The 27,133-nt window shown below is 38.3% G+C and overlaps 1 protein-coding gene across 5 annotated transcripts in view; it reads left to right on the top strand.

The window, feature by feature from the left end:
• NBEA (neurobeachin) overlaps positions 1 to 27,133 on the top strand; it is a 460,133-nt gene that overhangs the window by 271,052 nt on the left and 161,948 nt on the right. For all 5 annotated transcript variants that reach the window (XM_088522208.1, XM_088522209.1, XM_088522210.1 and 2 more), the window contains one exon: positions 9,545 to 9,669. In XM_088522208.1, coding sequence (XP_088378334.1) covers positions 9,545 to 9,669 — 125 coding nt within the window. The remainder of the gene's footprint in view (positions 1 to 9,544; positions 9,670 to 27,133) is intronic.

The raw sequence follows: 27,133 nt of genomic DNA, 5'->3' as shown, positions 1-27,133 counted from the left end.
TTTTTATTATTATTTTTTGAGGTCTGTTAAGAAAGAAAGAAAGAGGCAATCTGGAAAAAAAAAGCCAGGAATTGAATAGCTTAGAGAATTCTTCTCCAGCATTTTAGTGGAGTCTTTGATCAATCTTCTGGTAGTTTTTGCTGTCATTTTGTTTGTAGCTGATTCTTTGTCCTTCATTATTAATGTAAGAACTTCAGTAACCTGATAATAGGAGAAAGCTTGTGATGGCAGTTTTTAAAGGTGACTCGTCTGCTCCTCTTGTGATGATTAGTGGTAGTTCTTACCAGTACCTTGGTTTTGGTTCATCTGTGCTGTATTTCACCCCTAGTGCAAAGTCCCACATGAAAACTGTGCCAAATCGCATGATTGTGTCTAATAATCCTTCCACGCCATTAAAAAGTTTTGACACTAAAAGTAGGAATTACAGTTGGCATTAAAGGAGGATGTGGAAAGTTAACAAAACAAGTAGTCCAGATAAAGAGGTCATTTAGCATGGGATTCAAAACCCTTTAAAGTCAATGTCAGTCTTTCCAAGTATGCCAAAAAGATATTTTTTGACAGTGAGGGTGACAGAGCACTGGAACAGGCTGCCCAGAGAGGTTGTGGAGTCTCCTTCTCTGGAGATCTTCCAAACCCGCCTGGATGCCACCCTGTGCCACGTGCTCTGGGTGTCCCTGCTGGAGCAGGGGGGTTGGACTAGATGATCTCTAGAGGTCCCTTCCGACCTCAACCATTCTGTGATTCTGTGATTCTGTGATATTCAGGATCCAAGAGATATGGCATCATAAGAAGTTCTAGTATATGTAAAGGGAGGAAATGTCAGTGTGAACTAAAATGAGATATAGGTATTATAACTGCAAATACACTAACTTTTATATTTGGAGTTTCATCAGTGTGTGTGTGTGTGTGTATGTATTTGAGAAATATATTTTAGTGTTGTAACATGAGTGGGCAGTCCTAGCATCACTGACCTGGAAGTATCCTGTAAATCATGGTATTGGTGTCTGTAACCTGAGCAGCAGAATAAGGATGCAAAAAGGCAGATTCCAGAACTACTGCAGGTGAAAGAGAAGTTAGATTCTGTCTCTAAGTAAGGAAGCAAAAACTAATTACAAAAATAAGTGCCCCCTCCCAAATTTATTCCTCCATTCCCCCCCCCACTCAATGTACTGTGAAGGAAATAGAGGAGTAGGGAGCAATATTTTAGCATTCTGCGGAATTCCTTTGCACCAATTTTCTGTTGTATTTATTGAGAATCACCCAATACACATTCTTCTGGGAGGAAGAATGAATCAATGCCACGAGGAGAGATACCAAAGAGGTGGTCATTAATAAATTAATATTTTAATAAAGGTAGAGTTCATTAGAACCAATAGGCTAGATATGACTCCTGAAGAAAGTTAAGCATGAGGCAACAAAGCTGATAATGAAAAAATAAAATAGAATGTATCACTAAAATCATATGCCATGCTGTGGAATTGGACGGTACATGTGTGTTCAGAAATTCAAACCAATCCAAGCATTATTTCAAACCAATCCAACATATTGTAGCAGAGTCCACTATTTCTGTAAGAGAAAGTTTTGATATTTTAGTTTAGGGAAATCCCCAAAATGTCACAATAAAATGTTCAGAAGATTTGGTGTGTTTCTTTTAGGAAAATGTCAGTGTCTCAGCTTTTCAAATTGTTTACCAACATGAATAATTACTTTGTCTACAATTAATTCTGTTTGCTACATGCCACCAATTCATGTAACTGTTGAATTTCTCCTAAATTGTTCTTAATATGCCTCATCAAAGGCTAGCTGGAGTTAGTGCCAGGACCCTAGCTTCAATGGGCTGCTTCAAATAAATTGTTTCCAGATTGATCCCTCTCAGACTCTGTGATTTACAAATTTTGGCATTTACTCTTCATTCTGTCGTTCAATTTCAATAAATATATTAAAGAAAATCTAGTACAGAACCTACAGCCCTCCAGTTGAAAAGGAGAGCTCTGCTTTCAGAAATACACACAAATTTGAGAGGACTATAGCAGAAGAATTCTCAGATGGGCAGAAATCTAGGGGTTTGGTCTGCTCGCTCTTCTCTTTATAAGGTTATAACCTTTATAAAAATACAGTCTCTTGAGATTCTGGTAACCGCTGGTATTGTCACCAAAACCCTTCTCTAGATTGTTTTCTCTAGATTTTAAAGATATCTCTTTATATCTGCAGGTGATCTTTGTTTTATTCATATGAACTTCTTTCTGTTCCCATCCACTTTTTCAATTATTTCTGTTCCCCTAGTTTCCATAGTTATTTGTGTGCATCTTACCTCCCTGTTCCTTATAAATTTCTAAACTCACTGTTTAGAGCAGTTTCATTTTCCTATCAGTTGCTTTTTCTTCACCAGTCAATAATTCCATCTGGAGCGTTTCGTCTGTGCTTTTCAATTTCTTTGTCTCCCAATCTTTATTTCTTTATGGTTTCCCATTTCACAGAATCAGAGAAATTATTTTGGAAGAAACATTTAATCTACCTGTCCTTCCCCCTCTCCCTCCAGTAAGACCAGCCCAATGAAAGTCATCTATCAGTTAGACCTCGTTGCTTTTCTTTTGGATTCCCTCACCGCCTAACTCTGGGCTGCTCTATCAGGTCCTTTTCCGTTTTTATGTTTAAAGCTCCAATTAGATTTCTGCTCAAATGTCACCAGTCATTCCTGTCCTACCTCCCTTTTTATTTTAATTTTTCACATTTGGGCAGCACAGGACGGGAGGCACAAAAACCGCCACTCGTCTCCCGTGGCGCTTTGGAAGGCGGCAGTTCCGGCTGCGCTGCGGGGACGCGGCTCACCAGGCCCCGGGACACCCCTTGTCACACGAACGAGCCGGTGCTCCCTTCCTGCTTGCTGCCCCTGCTCCTTGGCTGCCGTGGGAGCAGGAGAAGGCGCCGGGCAGGAAAACGCTGCCCATCGGCCGTCACTGGCCACGCGGCTGCTGCCGCCGGCCCCCTGTCCCCACTGCCACAACATCCCCCGCATCGGCCTCCCCCGGCGATTATCCATCACCCGTGCCCTCTCCGCCAGCCCTGTATGGGCTTCCTCGTGCCTTGTGTCCCTGCTGTTCGGCCTCCTCACCGGTCTTCGGACAGAACTTCAGCATCCTGTGATACCCTAAGCTTTATAGCTCTGCTGCCAGCCATCCGTGTACCTGCCACATGGCTTTCCTGACAGAAATCCCCCCAGCTGCTCTCACAGTCACAGTTGTGGTTCCTTAACATTATATTCATAGTAGATTTTGAAAAGATTGAGGCCCTCCCGCATCTCCCTCGGTATTTAGGATCCCTCTGTTTGGGTAATAAGCTCTTTTTCTGAAACGGTCTTTTTCCTTTTATTTTTGATCTCCACCAAATTTACTCCTGCTGCTTAACAATAACAATTCTTGTGCATGTGTAATTATGAGAAATATGTCACGCTGCTGTTAGAAGAATGTCTAAAGATGCTTTTGTAATATTTTCACCATCTTTCTCAATTTGCATTTATTTAGATGTGTTAGATTCAAGGAGATCTTTATTCCCTATCTGCATATTTCTAGTTTGTAGTATTCTTAGTATTATTTATATATAAAAAATTATTATTCAAGGTTGAGTTTCTGTTACTTTTTCTTTTACCGTTACAAAATTTCTGTTCCTCATTTTACCTTTGGGAAATGTTTGATATATGTTTCCAATATGCCTTTTTTTTTCTATTTTTTTTCTTCTTAAAACAGTCATAATTCTGAACTGCAAGAAGAAGAACTTTTTTTTTTTTTTATCTTTTAGACATATTACAGAAAGACAGGAATAATTCCTGACGAGCTAGAGCAGCAGTTCGTGGCCTTTCCTGTGCTGTTACGCAGTGTTGCCGAGATTGTGAATTCCCTGACATGCTTCCAGTTCTGTGACCCAGCTCCTTTGCCAAACAGTTTCTCCCCTTCCCCCATGCCTGCAGGCTTGTTCCTCTTCATTAACATATTCAAACTTAATCTTTTCCATCTGGTAGCCCGTCCTTTGTCAGTGTAAGGATCTTTTATGGACATATATATGCATATATATGTCCATATATATATATATATACGGACTATCCACTGTTTGTATTTGCTTCTTTAGCTGTAGCTAAAGGTGATCTACAGCAAATTGTAGCATCCAGTGGGAAGATCTAACAGGCACCAGTACTAGGGAATGGGTTTCTCAGCCATGGAGCTCCTGTCACAGATGTGTTTCCTGCCTGGCACTGGGCTGAACAAAGTCTTGCCATCCAGGACAGCTAACAGTCAAAAGTAAAACAAAACAAAACACAACAAAAAACTTCCTATCCTCTGCTTCAGAGCGCTGGGATAAGGCGATAACAGAAACTGTTTTCAAAAGTCTTTAACAAGTCTGTGCTCTGAAGACATTTTGCCAAGGCGGGGGGCTTTGCTCTGCAGTCTGCCCTCATACTCCTCTAAACTGGTTTGGTGGCAGAGCACTAAACAGTTTCTTCTCTAAGGGAGCAGTATATGGGGTTACCTTAAGCACCGTTTTAAAGGTCTATCCTAATTATAGTCTTTGTCCCAAAAGATATGGAGGGATGTGTGGTATGGGAGCAGAGGTACTGCACAGAATTGTGGGCAGCTCTGACTTTTAGAGCAAGCTGCCCTTGGGAGACCTCAAAGCCGTTTGCTGTGAGTTGTATCAAAGACTGCATTGGCTGTCTGGGGTAGCATAAAACCACTTTGCCTTTCCATCCCATGCTGACCTTTAGCAAGATGAAATGCAGTTTAGAGTAGGAAGAAGTACACGGTGAGCTGCTAAATGGAGATGAATGGTAGCAGTGGCGGTGAAACAGAAGACAAAATCCTTCAGTATATGCATTGAAATAGGACTTTTCCATCATATTATTCCAGGCAGATTTGAAATATTGGATTAAGTTTACAACATGCACACCCGTCCAAGTAAAATGTTCATTGTAAAATCATGGTTCTGTATCAGACTTCCTTTATTCTTGAATTATTGTGAAGGTTTAGACTAGATGATCTCTAGAGGTCCCTTCTGACCTCAACCATTCTGTGTTTCTGTGGTTAGGTGTAACTCAGAGATATTGCGGGTTCGGTTCCAAAGCACTGCAGTAAAGTGAATCACGCATTTTTGTTTGTTTGTTTGTTTCCCAATGCATGTAAAAGTTTTCTTTACGATATACCATGGTCTATTAAGTATGCAATAGCATAATATGTAAAAAAGCAATATAAATACCTTAATTAAAAATACTTTGTTGCTAAAAAGTGCTAACCATCATCAGAGCCTTGAGTGAGTCACAATGTTCTTGCTGATGGAGGATCTTGCCTTGATGTTGATGGCTGCTGACTGCCCAGGGTGGTGGTTGGTGAAGCCTGGGGTGGCTGTGGAATTTCTTAAAATAAGACAGCAGTGAAATTTGCCGCATCGATTTAACTCTTCCTTTCACAAAGGAAGAAGTGCTCTGTGCACTAATGCATTTTACTGCATTAGGGTTTTATAGTAGAACTTCTTTCAAAATTGGAGTCGTTCCTCTTGAACCATGCCACTGCTTTATCAACTAACTTTCTAAAAATATTCTAAAACCTTGGTCATCATTTCAGCTGTGTTCACAGCATCTTCACCAGGAGTAGATTATATCTCAAGAAAACACTTTCTTTGCTCAACCATAGGAAGCAACTCCTCATCCATTAAAGATCTAGCAACAGCTCAGTTGCATCTTCAGGCTCCACTTCGAATTCTAGTTCTCTTGCTATTTCTTCCACATCTGCAGCTACTTCCTCCAATGAAGTCTTGAACCCCTCATAGCCATCCATGAGGATTGGAATCAACTTCCTCCAAACTCCTGTTAATATTGATATTTTGACATCCTCCCATGAATCACAAATGTTCTTAATGGCATCTGTAATGGGGAATCCTTTCAGGAAGGTTTCCAGTTTACTCCCAGATCCATCCGAGGAATCTATGGCAGCTATAGCCTCATGAAATGTTTTTCTTAAATAATAAAACTTGTAAGTCAAAATTACTCCTTGATCCGTGGGCTACAGAATGGATGTTGTGTTAGCAGGCATAAAAACAACATTAATCTCATTGTCCATCTCCATCAGAGCCCTTTGTTGAGCAGGTGCATTGTCACTGAGCAGTAATATTTTGAAAGGAATCTTTTCTTCTGAGCAGTAGGTCTCAACAGTGGTCTTAAAATATTCAGTAAACCATGTTGTAAACAGATGTGCTGTCATCCAGGCTTTGTAGTTCCATTTATAGAGCACAGGCAGAGTAGATTTAGCATAATTCTTAAGGGTCGCAGGACTTTCAGAATGGTAAATGAGCATTGGCTCCAACTTAAAGTCACCAGCTGTGTTAGCCCCCAACAAGGAAGTCGGCCTGAAGCTTTGACACCAGGCATCCACTTCTGCTCTCTAGCTATGCAAATCCTAGATGACATCTTCTTCCAATATAAAGCTGTTTTGCCTGCATTGAAAATGTGTTGTTTAGTGTAGCCACCTTCATCAATTATCTTCTGGATAACTTGCTGCAGCTTCTACCTCAGTACTTGCTGCTCCAGCCTGCACTTCTGGGCTTTGGAGATGGTCTTTTTCCTTAAACACCGTGAACTAATCTCTGCTATCTTCAGACTTGTGCTCCTTCCTCACATTTCTCAGCCCTCACGGAATGGAGGAGAGTTACCCTGGATTAGGTCTTGGTTTAAGAGAATGTTGTGCCTAGTTTGATCTTCTATTTAGACCACAAAAACTTTCTCCATATCAGTGATACACCGCTCACCAAGCAGATTTCTTTGAGTTACCTGTTTTAGAGCGTATTTTAAATAACTGTTCAGTTAAAGGGATACAAGCATATAACTGCTTTGAAGTATGCAAGTAGCTCATGAATGGGTGCTATGAACTTCTGGTTCTTCCAAAAATGATTTTGTTACAGTATGCCTATCTAGGGAAAGTTTCATTAAAACAAGCTCTATTCAAAATGTCAAAATGTGGAGAAATGAGAAATTACATCTACTCTAGTTGGCTATGAAAATAGGGTTATTAGTAATATGTAATTCATAAAAATAAAGCCTGTTAAAATATTGCACTTGTCACAGAAATAAGTTACTAAAGGGACTTGATTAAATCAAGTTACTTCTAGGAAAAAATTAGTTGTAGCAGGACAGAATGTGGACGATTTGCAGATGTTTTCTCATTTGGGATTGACTTTTGTCTAGTGCAGTCTTAGAAAGTGTAGTTCTGCTGGCACTGTTTAGAGATACCTAGAGTCTACCTAGAATCCTTAAATATCTTAAAGCCTGAAGAATATCAACAGGATTAGAATATAAGTATTTGTAAAGTATTATAATCTTCTCAGCTGAACGGTCTCTTGTGGAAGCTAACACAGTTTCACAACGAGCATGTCTTTAGAAGAGTTTTCGTTATGTTACTCTTTGTTTCATCATGACTTATTCTTCAAGATGGAACCAAAGAGGGAATCACTTGTCTTTCAAAAAGAAATCCCTGTGAAAAAAAGAAAAACCTTTACAATTATCTTCCTTGCCATCTTTTTAGAACATATAGACTTGGACTGCGCAAGAAGCTTTTACTTTAAACCAGTGAGCAGCTGTCTGCCAGGTTTTTTTTTTTTTTTCATATCACATAAGACTCAAGGAAATTTAGCATTTGTAGTAGTGTTGCTTAAAGCTCAGCGCAGGAGAAGAAATGTTGATCTGATACATCAGTCTAACACGACGTCTGTGAGCGAATATGGTATGGTGATACAAGTACAGAAGGGACTGTTTTACCTAGCGAAAAATAATTGGTACTCAGCATAGCAAGATATTTCTGTCTCACAGCATGCAGACTGGGTCATTAGTGATGCATCTTCATCCCGTGGGAGCTCAGAGGCACTGCCTCACCTGCATGCAAGATGCTATGAGTTGCTCTTGGTGAGAAAGCAGCCCCCACTAAAACCCTGAGGATGCCTCTTCACTGCTGGTAGATGAGTAAAGCAGTGCTTCTTCTGCAATCTGGAGTAGGTCCTTCAGCTCCTAGACTCAAGGAGCACATAATGAAAATGTCATTCAGAGTTAAAACATTTGGCTAAAAATTGATGGTGCGCTGCTTTGGAAAACTTGTAAGCGGCTAGAAGGTACCCACCTTCCTCTAGTGCTGTGCCCTCAAGAGCTCATCCAGGGCCCGGGGCAACCCTTAGTAAAGCTGGACCAGAACTCGTGCAAGCATGAAAAAAAAGTAGTTAAATGGGCTATAAATAATGAAAAGGCCTAGTGTGTACTAGCATATTTCTGCATTTCGGCTGGAAATGCCTACCAATGCAAAGCTCTTCGAAATGAAGGCAACAGAGAAAACACTGGTATAACAAGCATTAACTGAAAAACATGGAGCAGAGATGTGGCTCATACTAGTGAGTTGAGGACTGATCTTCTTGAGCTGCCTTCTTCAGCTGATGCCTAGAGTTCTGCAGATAAAACGAAAATCCCTGGTTTACAGCAGTGGTTACCTAGTTATGGTCTGCAAGGTCATGTTGAATGACTGTAGAATCATATTGCGTGTTTCCACTTACAGGTTGGATGATACGTGTGCACCCATGTTTTGGGAGTTTGATAGTGGTCCAGAAAGTTTTTAAAATGATGGCTTAAATTATAGTTTTGCCTGAATATCCCACAGCGTACGTATAAAATTGGCTTGGGAGATGTTTGTGATAATAGGGTCAAAAAGTAGGTAAAAATGGAAACGGCCATTTCTTTAGAAGTGAAGTTGGATTGGATCCCAAATGATTGCATATGTGTGTTTTGAGTTGAAGATAGATTAACAATGGCTTATATCATTCTGTAGAACTCCAGTATTGCTTTTGAATGTAAAAAGGCAATGCAACATGAAGATGGCCATGGTCATTAATGCCTTGTACTAGCTGGAAGCTATAAAATCATCCTAGTACTCTGTTAGTGCTGGAATAATAATTTACCAGGACAATTACCACATGGTGGAATTTTTTTGCTGCTCTAATTCAGTGTTATTAATAATGAATAAAATTGCAATTTTCTCAGGTTGCTAGGGGCAGTGGGGAATTATTTCAATGAATATTTCAGCACATTAGTTTAATCATAGTTCCACAAAATTCAAGTGGGCAATATTTTATACTTCTAAGTTCAGTCTGCTAGGGGACCATAGTCATTAAATTGCAAACTATTTGCACTGAGGTCCATTCTATGATTTACAAGCCTTGTTAAAAACACTGTAAAAGAAAGCAAGCTGTGCCATTAATACTTGTAATTTGATGCTGCATTTGTTAATGGGCTCAGTGTGATTAATGTTTTTAGCAGCAGGCAGAACATTTTGAGACAGGCAGTGCTGAGCTTTGTAATGTATAAATGCATGTAGAGAAATGTTAGAATATTGCATGTTTTAGTAATATGTGTTTTTACAAGATTGTATTCCTGAACGAGAAAAGCAGCAGTGAAATTATGCTATAATATATGTAAACACAGTGCAAGCCATGGTGGGTGCTGATGTGTGTGTTCTTTATTTCTTAGCCAACTGCATGACTTCTGGCGCTTGGATTACTGGGAAGATGATTTGCGCCGGCGGAGGCGGTTCGTTCGCAACGCTTTTGGGTCCACTCATGCTGATGCCCTCCTAAAAGCTGCTGTGGAATATGGTCAGTACCAACTCCTGCTTAAGAGTGTGTGCATAATGGTGTGTTCTTCTTGCCCATGGATGTCTGAGAATTGTATCACTTATTTCCTCAGGACAATGCTGAGAATTTCTAGAACGTATTGTTATAATGGGAATTCTTTCAATCTTCATACTTTAACGAACCAGAAGACTTGAGTTTGTGTGCTGATAAATTCTCTAATCCCCAAGAGATTCACATTATACTTCTCTAGCATTCCCAGGCACTAATTTTGAGACACTGGTAAAAGTAACCAAATTTGAGTGAGAGAAAGGAATTAACTGTTTTTTTTTTTTTTTTTTTTTTTGGAGGGGGGCGTTATTTTTTATCAGATACTTTATCTTGACATATGTAATCTCACCCCAAAGTACTTATTCTGCAAATGGGGAAATATAGAAGTACTTGTTTAAAATTATATATTTTAAGGATGCTTAGAGCTATTTTTGTGAATCAAATAGTGTATTGACCACATGGGAACTTCATTCTAGGAGTTTAAGGATTAGAAGACATTTGGATTTCTTGGAGAGATGGCTGGGATATAAAGGAGGAGGAGGAATAAGCTTGCGAATTCACTTCTATCTCCTGAAAGTTTCATGGGTCTTAGTGACCTCTGAGCAGCAGTCTGAACCTGAGGACTTGAAGAGCCTAAAACAATTTTATTTCTCAGGTCTGAGTGAGGGCAGTTTCCATATGAAAGACAGGGATTCTTTTAAAATATTAAGATATTTTCCTGATCACTTATTTTTTAATCTGTAATCTTGGAGGAAAAAAGTTGTACTCCTGATATTCCGTAGTATTTATGAAGGAGTAAAATTTCGAGTCATGCTCAGGTTTAGGAACCACATAACTGAGGGAAAGCAAGCTGACAGAAAGGGAGGTAAATCTTTTAGCTGTCATATAGCCAAGGACTAACAGTACTGCATGTTCTCAATATGACAGGTACAAAGCCCGGTCCATGTAAGTAAGTTACACGTTTCACTAACTTTGCCGACTGATGAAGAAAATAGCTGGGCTTGAAGCAAAATGAATGTCTACATGTGCAGCTCTAGCAACAGGCGTTATTTAGTATTTATTAACACGTGAAGGCTCTCGTGTGCGGAGCTTCAGGTCATAACCTGTTCCCCACTGGTGTATTGTGCATTTGATGAAATGGTGGAGGTATATTTTATCCACATTCTTCCAAAACATTAAAACACATATCTTGCCAGAGACAGATGCAAAACTGTGCTAATTACTCCTCTGCAAGGCAAATATTTATCACAGCGGTGGACTTTCAGCATTATACCAGCTTAAGAGTCCTTAATATGTTAATTTTCATTTTAAAACATCATTAAAACAGGAAGAAATGTCATTTGCAAACTGTCACCAAGTTTTAAGGGCCAATAATATCTACTCTTAAAATTACAGGAGCTTTCTGTTTGCTTTGGTGGCCTTTGTTTCATACCTACATAGTAGGTATGCTTGTTGTCTTTGGGATAAGGTTGTGCTTAGAAGATGCTGGAAATGGTTTTGTCTTTTTATGGCAATTATTATACAAGCTGCACTTGGACAGATTCAGTTTTACAGATTGTATCTGTTAATGTAGTGCTTTGTGCTCTACTATCTAGTATTTTTGTTCAGACAACAGCTCCCCTGCAGTAAAGCTAACCTGCAAGGCAAGGCTACAGTAATTGTAGTTTCATATTTGTTCCATATAATTTCATAGTACTCACCTGTTAGTGCATGAGGTATACAGGAAAATTGAAGCTCAGATTTTAAAGCTCAGAGGATAGAGGTGGTGTGCATCAACCTTGTAGACTGAATTAGAAATTACAGTGATTAAAGTTCCTGTGTTTGAAGCATTAAAATAAATAATACTGAGTATAATTTTTTCATGTATATATACATATATATATATGTGTGTATATATATATATATATATGTAAATTCGCACATGGAATTTTAAACCAGCACACATTAAGGTTTTAATTCGTGGATACTATCTAGATGTACTTACTCTTCAGAGGCTTAAGCCTTTGGATTTTAATACTGAAACTTTTAGTTGACCTTTTTCTGTAAAAAAACATCCTTAACATTGATGTTATTTTTATGCCTCTTGGTGTTACTAATGAGTTGAATAATTTATGAGGTTGTCATGTGAAAAGGATTTGGTGCAGTTTGATGTACTTTTAGCCTCTGGTGTTGGAATGTGATTAATAAAGAGCTGGAGGCAGATTTTTTTTTCCACAGGGCTTAACTTTCATTGTATTTTTTTATTAGCTTTGTTTTGATAATTTTGTTTGGAACAGTTTGATAGTAAAATGCCGCTAGGTTCCAAAGCAAAGCATGGTATCACAGTACAGAAAGAATTTCAAGCATTTTTTTTAATTATACTCCATAGTTTTCCGGTAACAGATTTTTTTTCCTGACCTCAGATATTTCATGTGTGAGAAATAAACTGTTCATCACAGCAAAATTTGTTGAGCTTTTGTTATATTAATAGCAATCTTTCATCTTGACTGGTACCTCTAGCGCAAGAGAAGCTATTTTGAGCCCCAGTAAAATAGTGGAAACATCTTACAAGTTTTTGTTATCTACATTGACTGTCAGTAATCATTTAGGTTTTTGTGCATAAATATTGCAGTGGAGGAATGTTTAGTCAAAGCCTAAGTCAGCAAGCTCCTCAGTGTCTGCGATCAAAGGCATCAACTTAAATAGGTCTGATCAGGCATTGCAGAAGAGGGCAGGCACTTTCAGCTGAGCAAAAATCACAGAGCAAAGATGACAAAATTAATCAGTCATTTCTTTGGCAGTAAATAATAAGATATGCTGAGGATTACAGATGAGAGAATTTCCAGGTTCCTTGGAGATATGCCTGCTTAACACCTGACTTATCTAAGCTTGTGCAGCCATCGAGATATGACCTTGATAAGTAAAAGAGTACTCTAGAATTAAATCAGAGTTGATGGTGAATATATGGATACTATAATTATATAATACTTTCATATTCATGAATACTTTCATATTCATACTTTCATACTTCACATCAAGGAATAGAAACTCCTCAGAAATGAAAACTGTGCAAGTCTATACATATGTTTAAGAGAAGTAATAATAAAATGTTTGAAAATATTTAAAGGAGATATATTACTGTGGTATCAAAACACAAACTATAAAAAGGGATTTTAAACTAGTTGGAAAATTTTGGTAGAACTGTATAATATAAGAGGAGTTTCAATATAGTTGGTTAATTGGTAGGTTAAAAATAAAAGAGGAAAACAGAGATTGTACAAGAGATTATAGGCACTAGTTCTTTCCCAACCGTTTTACTATGAACAAATGCATAAGTAAAAATCAGTAGAATATAATGTTGTCATGAAATATGCAGATCTGGCCCAACACACAATGACTCTATACATGTGGTGAAAGAACTGTCTCTTCCCGTTAATCGCTTTAGCAGTTTATAGTCACTGAAGATTAGTACAGATGAGCCGCTATTGTACCTCCCTGGACAGTGGAACAGAATGCAGCTCCACAAAGGTCATCTTAGGAGCAAAACAGGGAATTTGTTCAGCTTTGGTCTGTCAGTCTGTAAGACTGTGTTCTATGAAAATATTTCATGTAGTAGAGGACCAAGAAAGGCCGTTCTAGTTTGCAACGGAGAGCCTGCGCTTTAAAGAGTGTGTGTCTGCACTGTGAACATGCACACACAGTCTGTGCTGCATTTACATACATTTTTTACTTACATTTTTTTTTTTTTGAAACATAGCCACAGATGTGTCTCAAATGTGCACTATGGCAATTGCTTTTGAACTTGCATATTTGAGGTTACTCATTTTGTTACTCATTTTGGACATCTAAATAGCATCCTCATTTCAAGAGCTGTTCTAACTGAAGCAGGCTGTATGGCACCTTCTGTGACTTGTCATCACTGCTGCCGTCTCAGCAAATGTTATGGGTGCTCATCTTTTGATACACAGGTTGATTTAGAATAGAATCTATGATTCTATGATTCTATGATTTCAGTTTTACCAGCAGAATTAAAGAGCACCAAAATAGGGAATCCGAAATGTTTGAATCAGGAATCTGCTTTCATGAAAGCGACTGGAATTTGATCCACTTCTGCAAGAGTCCGCAGGGTTCCTGGCAGGCTGCTGAGGGCCTTACAGGTCTGATGGCCATGGGAACCTCTGCTCAAACCAGGACTTAGAGCCTGTCTTCAGAACCTGGATCCTAAGAGTCCCTTGGACTATAACTCTAGATTAAATTTGTATGGATCCTTGACATTAAATAAAAAGCATACCAAGGTGAAGTTGAAGGAACAGTGACTCCAAAGCAAGTGCTCACTGCTGAGGAGTCCAGAGCAGCTGCCTCCCAAGGCTGCCCAACTGCCTCTCCTTTAAAGAAAACAGTATTTTTACAGCAACTAGTCCTGAAATGAACTAACACTTCACTAACTAGAACTGAAGTCAAATTGAAGGCAACTGATGCTGGATCATCACTTAACAAACTTTTGCTAGCAGCCCCACAAGATGTATAAAATCCCATTAGTAGGTATCCAGGGATACCTACTCAGAGAGTATTCTCTATGTACTTTGCAAAAGATTAAAGACTAAAGTATTCCTTCAGTTTTGTCTATGAAATATTTTATTACTGTATCTATACAACCAACTTTACAACAAGGGTCATGGGTGGTGTTGTAGATCTTTACGTAATCTGTAAGATATTTTTTTAACATTAACTTCTAAAGCGAACTAGATATCTTTAGATATTCTCTATTTAGCCTGGAGAAAAGAAGGCTCCAGGGGGCATCTTATCAAAGTGCGTAAATATCTAATGGGAAGAAGCAGAGAAGAAAAAGCCAACAGGTCCTGTGCACCTCTTGTAGGTGACCCTGCTTTGAGAGAGGGCTTTGGAGTGGGCAATGTCCAGAGCTCCCTACCAACCTCAGCAATGCTGGGATTCTGTGATCCTTACGGAGCCAAAGCTTGAAAGTAGATGCTTGCCGTAACTTAGTTTTAACCAACATTAAAAAAAAAAGGCTAAAAAATAGTTAAATCTCAATGTTCAAGATTAAACTTCTTATGTAAATTTTAGTAGACTCAAAAATAAAATACAAAGGAAACATTTGACTGACACTAGAAATGTAATCCTCAGCACCAACTTACTTTAATCTACATAGAATTTTCTGAGAAAATAAGATTTGCACATAGTTGGGATTATCATAAAACACTTGTAATATTAATTTGTTCATGAGTAGCATGATATTTAGTAGTACTGAAATTGAATTCGTTGTGATTACATCAACCACAAAAATGTTTCGGATGGCTTTTTTATGTAGTTAACGCATTATCCTGAAAAACACACACAATATCGTAAAATGCTTTGCTCCAGGGAAATGCAGCTGATGACCCTTATCTCAGATAACTTCCAAAACTAATATTTCTCTAAGAATTGTCGTAGGTATGAATAGAAGAGAAAGTAAACAAAAGCCTATAGTAAAAAGAACCCCATCCCTCACCTCATTCATGTACACTTAATTTTAGCCTATAAGTAAACATGAGAAGACAGGTAATTATGAGCAGTTTTAAGAAGTAGTGTCAACTTTACATACAGAAAATATAGATGCTACATGATGGTCAATGCTGACCATCTTTTCATTTTCTCTATTTGACTGTCTTAATCTTTACTAGTCTAATTACCAGCCAGCTCCCTCTTTATAAGATACCCTGTGTTAGAAATTTGATTTAGTATTAAGAAAATGATGATGATCAGAATGTTGAAAACAAGAATATTCTTGATTTTCCAACAGTTCCATCCAAAGTATTTTTATTACACATCTTCCTTTAAGTACATGAATTAATTTCCACATTTGATTGTGGAATCTCCCTGGAAAGATTTGCATCCCAATGGTGTGTCTGAAGGTGCCATGAAAATCTGTGGGGTTTTTTAAGCTTCACATCGGCAGCCTTATAACTGTAGTCCAACACTGCCATCCACTGCTGCTCCAAATAAACTTCCAAGTATTTCGTTATTCTCATAGTGTTTTGGGGAAGCGTGGCATGATAATTGTCCTGTTGTCCTGTTAAGGTTTGACATGGCAGCTGGACAAAAATAAAATTTGTTTAAAGAAGACTCGGCCCCAGAAGGAAAGTTTTTATGAGAGATCACTAGAGCAATGTGCAAAGCAAGACCCTGATTGTGATGATAATCCGATATTAAATACCCAACCTAATACATTCTTTCTAGAACTTCTTAGCCCCTCAAAAATGTGTACGTATATTCTCATAAGAAATATCCACAATTACAATCATCCTCATTCTTACTATAACTTACTATAATACAATACAATATAAAGCAAAGATTCGAGGTGGAGGCAGTAATGGAATTTGTGTAGGGAGTGTGGAATACTGTTGTTTTCTTCATGTCCGAGCTTCTGCGCTCTGCCTAGATAAGGAAAACTGTTGCAGTTGCATCCAAAGAGCACTTGGCAATCTCTGTGTATCTGCCCCCTGTGATCTGCTATTTTTACCATGATTCTCCTAGCAGCTCTGTGGTAAGCTTCGAGCATGGATTCGTGAAACAAATGCGTATCTTCAATATCCAAATCTCTACTTTTATCCAGGGCTTTAATAGGTCCAACAGCATGTGACCCTCAGTGTTGAGTTGCAAGGGCCTTTCTTCTGACATTTTCAAGTTATTTGGCATGACCTGGATTTTAGCTGCTCTTATAGCTCTGAGCTAATAGATTTTACTGCAGATTTTTCTGTCTTTTTACTAGCAGTTTGCATAGCTATTTCTGTTTCTAACTTCTTCTTCTGAAAACCTATGACTCCAGAAAGCTCCCGAAGTGATCACATTGACTAGCAGAAGCATTCATAATGGCCCAAAATCACAGCTATTGTCGCTGTTAGATTTCTTGCATGTTTTCCCCTCAACCTCTATATTTACATCGGAAGAGAAGACACTATACATGTTTGTTTTGCCAAATGAGGGCAATTTACTTATCAAAACTAATAAATCACCATAATGTGATTTTTTTTTTCAAACACACACAGAGAGTGTCTTTGTTCTGTTAATTTGGCTGTATCGTTAATTGGCAAAGAAGTGGAAGCTATTGATGAGTTTATATTTGGCAGCATCTCATAGAAACGTTTTGGAAGAATATTCTGTCAGTAAAGATCTAATGATAGACCTCTAGGACAGCTTTCACAGCTGTGAACTTAGCTCCTCCGGCTCTTCTCATTTTCTCCGCTCTCCTTATTCATCCCTTCTTGGTTGCAGGAGTCCTTTCCTCATTGTGTGTATGAACAAAATGGAAATACTTACCGATTTTAAGGGGGGCGGGGGCGGGGAAGTCTTTAATATTTGCAAGGATTGGAGTTGAGTTATAAAAGTCCTCGAATAAGGATGGGATGTCTTGACTGTGATTTCAAGAAAATGGAGCAATTCATCCTCCGCATCGATGCTGAGCTCTCTTATGCCAAGTAAAGAACCCAAAGTGGCACCTAATAGTTCTAAAAAGACAAGATGGATTTCTTCTCCTGTCGGTACTGAGGAAGATCTCTTCCAAAGACCTGGCCAAGACTGCCAAACCCAAGGCTGGAGCCAAAGGCTGTTATTTCAGCAGTGCTGCAGCTGGAACAGCCTCCATCACTGCAGTAATAAAGCCTTAAAGCAACTTTCCTCCCTTCCCCTCTCTAACAGCCAGTAGGAGGCAGGACAGGCTGCCAGGGCTCAGCTTTGTGAGACCATCCGGGCTATTTGCGAGGTAAAGACGCGTTAGGTGGAGAGAAGTAATCTGTGGGAATCTCTTCGATGATATACATGATTTTTTGTCTGCCATAAATCTCTGTATAGATTTTTAAAACATAAATTATTTTTCAAGGGCAATATATATTTTAATATAGTTAAGTCTTTTTACATTACATTATTTTTATTACTGAAAATACACTTCTATTATATCACTGTAAAATTATTGTATGGATTTTATGTAAATAGTAAGATTTATACGAAATAAGAATAGACTTATGAATAGGGGCACTGGCCATTGTATAACCGTACAGGTACAAAGAGTTCTGCAAAATCACTTATTTTACGTGTGTCTTGTACCAATTTTGTGTGTACTTTGTTTTACATCATTAGCTTTGAAACGCAAGAAAGTACCAATGCTGTGAAACAAATTGGAAGATTTTTGTGAGTGCAAAGGAAGCAGAAACACCTGATCGAAACACTATATTAGAAGTGAAATACATTTTGAGGAAAACTCTCCACTATACCTTTGAACAGCATGTCTGGGAAGGCATGGTGTTAAGGACTCAAACAGTCAGCGTATCATGCACCTTCCCAGTTCTTTATTTTTTCATATCATATATGCTACATTGTGGCAAGACTTCTTTATTATACTTATTGTATGCCTAAGAAATATATACTGTGCTTATGTATCTCCTGGTATATTTATATAACACTCTGGACTTCATCTACCCATAGCCATACTCTCCTATCAGAGAGGACTGTAGGTAATGCTTCAAGAGAGACTGCTCCCTTGGTTTCTCCTAGACGTGTAACACCAGTCATTCAATCGTAGGCCCTCAAAAAAGTGGGTCATAGGTAATATGATTATCATCTAAATCATAATTACATAATTATCAAAATAATTATTAAATAACTAAATAATGTCTCAGCTCCAGGCTGCGTAGAAAATGGTATTGCCTGTTCTTGTGAGTGTAACGGCAATTTTGCAAGCGCCCCTGCAGCTGCACGGGAGCTTTGCATTCTCATGGGATCCTTGCAAAGCAGAATGCGAGAGGGCATCACAAGCACCGCACTGCCGTTCTGTGAAACATGAAATACAATTCTGGCCCTTTTTGCGTTAGCTCTCCTTATGCACACACAGGCTTTCTACCTGGGACGGTAATTACCATTCACCAATTTCAGAGACAAAATGATGAAGAGCTTGAAGATGATCTCTTGGAGCTATTTTGGTAATAGAGCCTTGGACTCTGATTTATCTCAGCCATATCCTGTGTACTTTTGTTATGTAGCTTTTCAGCTGCTAGAGTAGATAAAACAAAGAAGTTTCATGGCTGCAGCTCATTTTGTTTAAATATATATATATATATAATTCTAGTGCCAGTCAAGCAAATGGCAGAGCTTTGATTTCCGTGTAAGAGAATTGTATTTTGGGTTCAGAAACGAGGCACTCGTGTGTTTACAGCAGTCTGGCCCTGCCCAGAAGGACTGTCTGTCACTGCTAGATCATAGTCCTTCAGCAGAGCAAAGAGCAAAACACATATCCCAGTGCTGTCTTCCAAACGTGTATATCCCATTGTATATCCTGTATGTAACAACTGTATCCATCAGCAGCTCTTGGTGCTGAAGTGAAAATGATGTGTGCCAGCCACAGAGATGTGCTGATTCCGGTGGGAGCACAGATGAAAATGAGTGCACCACACTGAACCTGTTGGTATGATATAAAACAGTGTAATGAAGTAAATGATGTCGATCCACATGTCCTACTAGGGTTACTACGTTGATAAGTGTATTATTTATACAATGGGAACTATGCTTTTCAGGATCAGTTATAAGCAATTGTGTCTTGTATAGGAGACTTTGCCAGTACAGGCTGCATCAGATGTTCCTTCCGTATGAAGAATTTCATCTGGAAAGCTTAGCATCCCAGAAAGCAAACCTTGTTACTGAAGATTGTTTCACATATTTTGGCAAAGTGCCTCAAAGCACTGGTGATGAGCTATTGAGTCTTTCCTCTCTAAATAAGTCACCTCCACAGAAATTTAAATAGTTACCCGACTACTGGAGTTTTGAAAATTATATTAATCTCACTTCTTTGCCTTCTTTTCATTCACTAGAGAGTGTTTTTTTAGCTGTCCTCTTATGTCTTTGTACAATGCCTGTTTTGAAAGAGCTGTTCTTGTTTGGATCTGATAGCAATAGCAAGGATGGGAAAGAATTTCCTTTTAGCAAAGACAGTTGCCTGTGTTTTGGCCACAGAGAGGAAGAATTCAAATATCAGAAAACAGACTATATACTACATACATACATAAGTCTTTTAAAAATGATTTTTAAAATAGTGATTTTTTGGATCATTCCCGTGTTTTGGAGACTCTGATTTTTAAATACTAGGTAGTTAGAATAATGGGGAAGGTTTCTCCAATACTGGACATGTTTTCTTAAATGCCAGTGCATTGCCATTGAGCTGCTGGCGTACACTAGCAGTTTCTATTTCTGAACAACATTTCATTTCATCTCAGGGCTTTATCCATTTCACCTTTTCTGTTAGAAATGTTGTGAGCAGAAAGGCAAGTTAAGGCTAGCATATGTGGGCACAGTTCCTGAGTGCAGAAGGTGCCTGTTAAAGTCTGACAACTTTGATCCTGTCTTGGGGCTCTGCACGCGGACAGGGTTGGAGCGCGGCTTTTCCCGTGCGCCGTGTCCTTGCTGTACGTTTTTCAAACTCAAAGCTAATCTAAAACTTCCAAGACAAAATCCAGACCAGAATGCTGAGAGATTCCACATTTACCCTTTATATGTAATCTTTAAAACATGTTTTATTTATTTTGAAGGCATAGAATGCTTCATCTGTGTTTAACAGAATTATTTCATTATTTCGTTGAAGTTATACATATTTAAATTCAATCACTTTCTGCTCCTTAGCTTATTAATTAGATTTTTCTATTGAAATAGTTTGATTACCCTCTTCAGTGGCCCCTCTTAAGAAACCTTTGCTTACATCTGAATATTATGAATTAGGGATAAATGAAATTCCTTTTTGCTGTCAAAACCAAATTGTGAAAATGCATTGCATGGCTTCGAAAATCAGTACACTCTATTAGCAGACCTGTCAATATAAAAAGTGCATTCCATTTCCACCTCTTGCTCTAATAACCTTTTCTGTGTTACTCACAGGCAGTTCACATAATCAGAGTATATTGTCAGCTTACTGGAGTTGGGGAAGCATGAAATGAAAATCGCGTTAATATTGATCCAATTCTCTTACTTGCAAGTGTCCTTGATGTCCTTTCCACCGAGCAATAACTGTTGGTGTGATGTGGTTATTTTCCTCTCAGCTGTTACTGTACTTTGGTAAAATGAGTGGAAATACAGTTAGGAAAATTTTACTGCTTTTAATTATTTTTCTTATGCATCTTCTCTGCCTGTTTAAGTAAGTGATCCATAGCATATCAGAAAATTCAGTTTCTTTGTGCAGTGTATCAAGCTGCCGAATGCACTGAGAGGCCACATTTCAAACTGACAGGAATTTGTAAAGGTCAGCAGTCGTGAAATATGAATCCGCTCTTGTGTGTGCAAGTTACAGTGGCAACCTACATCTTCATTGAAATCTCAATGTTTGACTGGTTTGGGTTCCGGTGAGAAGGACTCGTCTTTGCAGCCGGGGTGAGGGCGGCCCTTGAGGACCACGGAGCCTCCGTGCAGCGTTGCACAGACCGGGCGCTTCCCGCTCCGTGAGGGTCCGAGGCACAGCAGGGCCTCGTCAGGATCTTCAGAATACACAAAAACCTCCCATACATGGAATGACGGGACAGGTGACTTCAACAAATTAAATTCATCGCCTCTCTGAATGTCAATTTTTCTATCTGTAAACTAAAACATAATGAGTGTCCAGCTTGGAAATCTCATTTTTATTTTTAAGTAGCACTCTTTTATTAGTACACAACATTTTGATTCTAATTACAAGTTTTTAGTTTTAAAAAAGTAACCCTCAACGTCTGAGAAACATGGTGCTCATTTTGGCCTTAGCCTTATTCTCTTTTGGCCCTAACTATATTCACAGTCTCCTCATTGTTAAACTTGTATCAGTTCCATTTTTTACAAGGCAAAACATTCGAGGATTTTTAAGAGGAAAGCATATACAACATTAAGGTATTCATTTACACACAGACAGAGAAGATTGTTTGGTGGATAAGGTCACGAATAAATGAGAGGTATTAGATATAAAGAAAAATGCTTGGGAAGTCTATGATAAAATCTTCAGGTGTTAATATGTTTCAGGAAAAAAAAAAAGGTTGTTAACAATGTTACTTTACCTGGAAGGTAATTTCCAGTGTGAACGTATGTAAGCTTTAATTTCTGCACTGTTTTAGTAGTTTTTCCTCCCTCATTTCTTCAAAGATCTTTCATAATGAAAATATGATTTATATCCCTCTGGCTTTTATTAAACCTATTAGAAGCAGCCTCCCTTTAATAACAGCCTCTTCCCTGGTTCTTCGGGAAGACTAAAGGAGCTGCCAGTCAGAGCTGCCAGGCGCAGGGTCGCGGTGCAGCGGGTGCAGGTCGGGACACGGCGGGACACAGCGGCCTGTCCTGCCGCTCGGAGCCGGCAGCCCCGGCACCGCGTGGCCGCGTCCCGCGTGCCAGGAGAGCGTTGGATTAACAAAACAGGTAGATCCTCTTGGGGCATTTTAATTCCATAGATGCACGAAGTACCTTAGACTGTGACCGTGGAAGTAGGAGTTGCAACTTGCACAGGGCACAAAGAGACTTTGGAGAAAAGCTTGGCTCCTTCCAGCTCACTCAATGGTTTGTATTTTAGCTATAACATTGTGTTCAGCATCAGCTGTGAGGTAGTCTCTTGTGAGGAACTAATTCTGAATTCTTTTAATTAAATAAATATTAAAAACAATCATCTTAGATGCTTAAAATACAGCAAAAGCAGTGTTTTCCAAAGCAGGGCATGTCAGAGCTCTGTGAGGATGAAAAGGCAGCTTTACCCTTAAAAGTTTCTGGGGAGAATTCAGCTGCACAAAAACTTTACTCTAGATTCTATAAAAGAGAGTTTTTAATTGAATGCAGCATTTTACTGTAAAGAGAACAGACTTTACTTATGTCAAATGGTCCTTAGAAGCCATATAAAGCTGTAAAAGACAATATATGAAAAAGCTTTCTTATAGAAAAGAAGAACACCGTCCCGTGAAGCAGATTTCCAGATGTTTGGAAACATTAGAATTTCCTGTCAGTATATTTAGGTAACATTAAAATGAGGTTAACTTTCCATTCTGCCATCTCTCTCCAAAGATGAAAGAGAACTCACTGCATAAATTGCCTTATCGGTAATTCGTTGAAGTAAACTATGGAAACAACTTTATAAGAAGCAGTAGTCTCTGCTTGCGGGTTACAGTATTGCCAAGCAAACTTTTCTCAAAGAAGTTAACCTTATTAACTCACTTCATACTGAATGCACTGAGAATTTTCAACAGTTATATTTGAATATGTAATAAATGGATATCAGTTAGGAGACCAAAAGCTCAATTTCTGTCTTTAGCTAGATTGTAGTCATTAGTGTAACATCCAATAAATAAATGTACATAAACATAAATATAATCAACCACAGGTTATGTTTGTGCTGCTCATTAAAAAATTTATTTAAAAACAGCTTTATAGGTTTGGATACTCACAGTGTCTTTGAAATTCAGCTTGCTTCCCGGGAATCTGTGACGACTACAGAATCTAGTAGGGAATTTACCGACTAAAGTGAAAATTGAGAGGCAAAGATACAGATGTTGCAACAACAGCAAGAAAAAAAAGGTTTAAATATTGCTTGTGTTAAGTGCTTCTAGACTCTGTAGCTGCAAAGTAACTTGAGGTCTTCTGGTTCCTGGAACATTATTAGTTTATTAGGGGTTTTTGGTTTTTTTTTTTTTTTTTTTTGCTCTGCTTAATAATCCCTATTTCTTTGTAAGAAAAAGAAACGTTACTGGAAGAGAGATTAGTCAGTTTTTGGTGAGGGTACCCAGGCTCTCTCTGTAGCTTTTGTGGCTTTTAGATAGATCAAACACGCACCTTGTCTTGGAAGCTGGGGTTTAATACAAGGCTGGTGGCTGATTTCTTTAATTTCTTTTTAAGACAAAGTCTTTTTAGGTATCCTCAATCTACTATAAACAGCCAATTTTATCACACACCTTTCAAAAATGCCTGGTGTGATAACAGGTGCAACAAAACAGGGATTTTCTTTTAAATAGTTTATCGGTTCTCACACATACGGTCTCTCTGGATTTTTTTAAAGACTGCTCTTCAAGTTTTAAGACTTATGGCACTGCCTGAGCTAAACCCCCAGTAAGAACTGAGTGACTTATTTCCTTTAACTTCTTTGCCAATCGTAGTTTTAAGAAATGTTTAGCTGCTTATTTTAAGGCTTCTTTGCAAATCCTAGTCTGGAAATAAATCTTTTTTTTGCTTGCTTTTGACAGGGCACTTGATTCTTTGAGAACTGAGAGCTTCTGTCCCTTCCACTTCTGAGTGCCCCAATATTAAAAAGTTGCTTTCTTTAAATTCTATTTAATTTAGTTTGAGTTTTTCTTATTTTAATGTGTTTGAAGCATTTTCTAATTAGACTTAGGAGCTGACATTAATATAATTCTGTATTTTGCCTTTAAAATACAAGCTCTTTGTGTCCTGAGAGGATTTTAAATGAAATATCTGGAAATGAATTTCATTTCACAATAATTTTGCTGTGGCTTTGAAAAGATAATTAGAGTTTCAAATTCTTACAAACATGCAGAAATATCAACTATTCATTTATTCACCACTCCTTTTTATATCATTGTTAACAATGCTAGACATAGTTTTATGTCACATCATTTTTTATTCGGTTTGTTGTCTGGTTTTAAAGAGACAAGTTGTTTTCTTTTTTGCTCCTATTTTGAGAGGTTCTCCGGTTTTTAAGAACCCTTTTTGAAGTCCTCTTGAAATACCAAAATGGAACATCTGTGACAGATCTGCTGGGAGCATATTTCACGTTGGAGGATCCAGGGAGATGTGGGGGGCTGCGGTATTCGCTTGTTAATTTCTTGATGAATGGGTAGAAAGGCCAAGAAGTGCACTCCGTACAGCACGTCTTCGCAAGATAGATGATCTCAAATAAATTCTATTCCCAATCAGTTTTTGATTTGTTAGGTGTTAAACCACTTCTTTGTAAGGACAGTGTTTACAAGCCTTGTAATGAGACGGCCCTGGGAGACCTTACTCTTCTTGCTGTAATTTTGATAAATGGAATTCTAATTCATAAAGGATATAGTGATTGAAGGGCAACTCTGGGTCTCGTACACTTTCATTTAGATAAATGTTTGGTACAGTACAGCAAAACTGAGGTGCACTCAGCAAAGTGATAAATTGAAGCAACAGCCAAACCAGAGCCCTTGCTAGCAAGACAAAGGAGCACCATCACTGTATTTCTTTTAGATGGATGTGCGTTTAATATTATAAAGCAAAATAGATTTTAGGAACATTTATCTCAGATGCTAAGCTCCAAGTTTGCCAAATTCATATCATGTATTTTCCTCCACCATGGTTCTTACCATTGGAAATATTTCTGTAATCTGATAACTGGAAACTTCATGACAAGGTTGTTAAAATAAACTAAATTTCAGGTACTTCTTCAGATACATTTTGAGTGTGAGTAATGATTTGGAGCTTGGATTTTTTTTTCTTATTTTTTAAAATATAACTTCAGGCATAAAAAATATTAAAGGACTGTAACTAATCTAATCAGTTATTAAGAATAGTTTACTCAGTTATTCCATTCCAGTGTAATTCATTTAAAGAATATCACAGCCTGGGAATTTTCGGAATTGGGAATTTTCGGAGAGTTCACAGCCTGTGGACTTTCACAGCACTCACTAGAGCTACCAGAGAAGAACAGTATTTCCATGCTTCCCTCCTCCAGCCCGTCAGCTCGCGCTGGACCTGGTCCCCTGCAGTGTCCAGGGGTTCACAGCATGAGCAGGTGAACCACGTGTGTTGAGTGGTGCTGTACTCCCTTGTAGTAAACACAAATGTGAAGAAGTCTGACTATGCAGTTAAATACTCGAGGCAATTCTGATGTACTAAAACTGAAGGTCAGTTAAAACACGCTACTCTTTCTCACTTTTCAGAACTTACAGTTCTTGTTCTTTTTGTGAGCTAAAAAAAAAAAAAAGCAGGGGCAGAAGGGGGAATTGGTGTTTAATACTGAGAGCTTTTCCACCCCTTAGTGTTTTGAATCATTTTTAAATGGAATGAATTATAATGTATGCAAGTGGGTTAAAGATTGCAGCCTAATAACTGAATCCACCAAAATATTAGTACACATAACAGCCCCAGCATTGTCTTAAGCACTGTAAATATCAATGCGGTTTTAATGGAGAATACCTCATCTTGGAAGACTTCAGATGCTGTCCTTAATTTTGGATCAGCTTGGGTAAAAAAATAGTCTTTGCTCGCTTGCTTTTTCCTTCTGTAGTTTCCAAAATAGCAGTTGAGATAAGAGCAACAATACACAAAGATTAAAATTGGTCTATTTAAAATGTGAGGTTACCTCAGCCTGTTGTGGGATCCCTCTATTTATAAAAACAAAACTTCCTGACACTTAAATTCTTTTCCATGCATGTATCTTCACTAACCCATCTGCTTACGATATTCCTGTTGGTTGTCCTGTAATAATATGAGGTCGTGAGGTTTAATGGGTGTTACCTCATCATTTTGTGTCTGCTATACTAGTATTCATCCCAGCACTGTGGAAGATAGAAGAAATCTAAGCACATTCAGTTCTGCTATGATTTTACCCACAGCTTAATAGGAATAAGCTTAATAGGAAACAAATTTCCAAATTGCTTGCAGGATTTTGAATTACTATGCCAGATTGTGTACAGGAAGGATTAGTTGTGATTTCTGTTTCTTAGGTGGGAGAACGGAAGAGGTCTAGATGTTATACAAAATAAATTTGCATTGCCCCCTTGAGTATGGTCAATTCTTACCTGAAAATGTTAAAAGAATCTAATTCAGCTAAAAAGTAATGCTGAGCAGAAAAGAGCTTTTTATATGGAAGGTCATGCTTTTCCTTTTCCATATATAAAAACAAAGGTGTCATAATCCAAGTTGAAGATGCAGAGATTTCTCTTTAGCAAAAGAACAGGAAGTTTTCCTGTCTAAGAAGTTACTACAAGTCTGTTACCTTGAAAATAAAACCCATGACCTCTCCCAAAGAGAGAAATAGGGGGCCAGTGCCACAGCAGTATGTTAAAGCTACCAAAGTAGAATGAGTTTTGTTTGTAGCTGCCAACCTATAATTCTTCCAGTTATCTTGCAACAGTATTTATGTATTTCTTAAAAGGTTTTCATTATGATTCTCTCGTTTTTGACCACACTATATTTAATTTCTTATACAAAGTGAATACATTGTGAAAACATGAGCAGGACCTTCCCAGAATGTTAGATGATGTATCTTTTGCCTTAAGGAGCTTTCGGTCTGAATAGTCTAAGAAGTTGCTTGTAGACAAGAAGAAGGGGTAGAACCTCCCTGTGAAGTCCTTGTGCTAACTGGCATATGTCCATACACAGACATTTTTATTGTGCTCCTTGAAAAACAGCACAAAACACCCCAACATGCACTCACTGTGCACGTCCTTTTCTTGGTCTCTATTCTCAAGCCCTGCAGAGCTCATCTTGTTACTACAGT

Source organism: Tinamus guttatus, unplaced genomic scaffold (genome assembly GCF_059628265.1).
Source record: "Tinamus guttatus ecotype Peru unplaced genomic scaffold, ASM5962826v1 Tinamus_guttatus_pri_ptg000150l, whole genome shotgun sequence".
NCBI lineage: Eukaryota > Metazoa > Chordata > Aves > Tinamiformes > Tinamidae > Tinamus > Tinamus guttatus.
The sequence above is the reverse complement of the archived record's forward strand: the minus strand, read 5'-3'. Positions and strand labels throughout refer to the sequence as shown.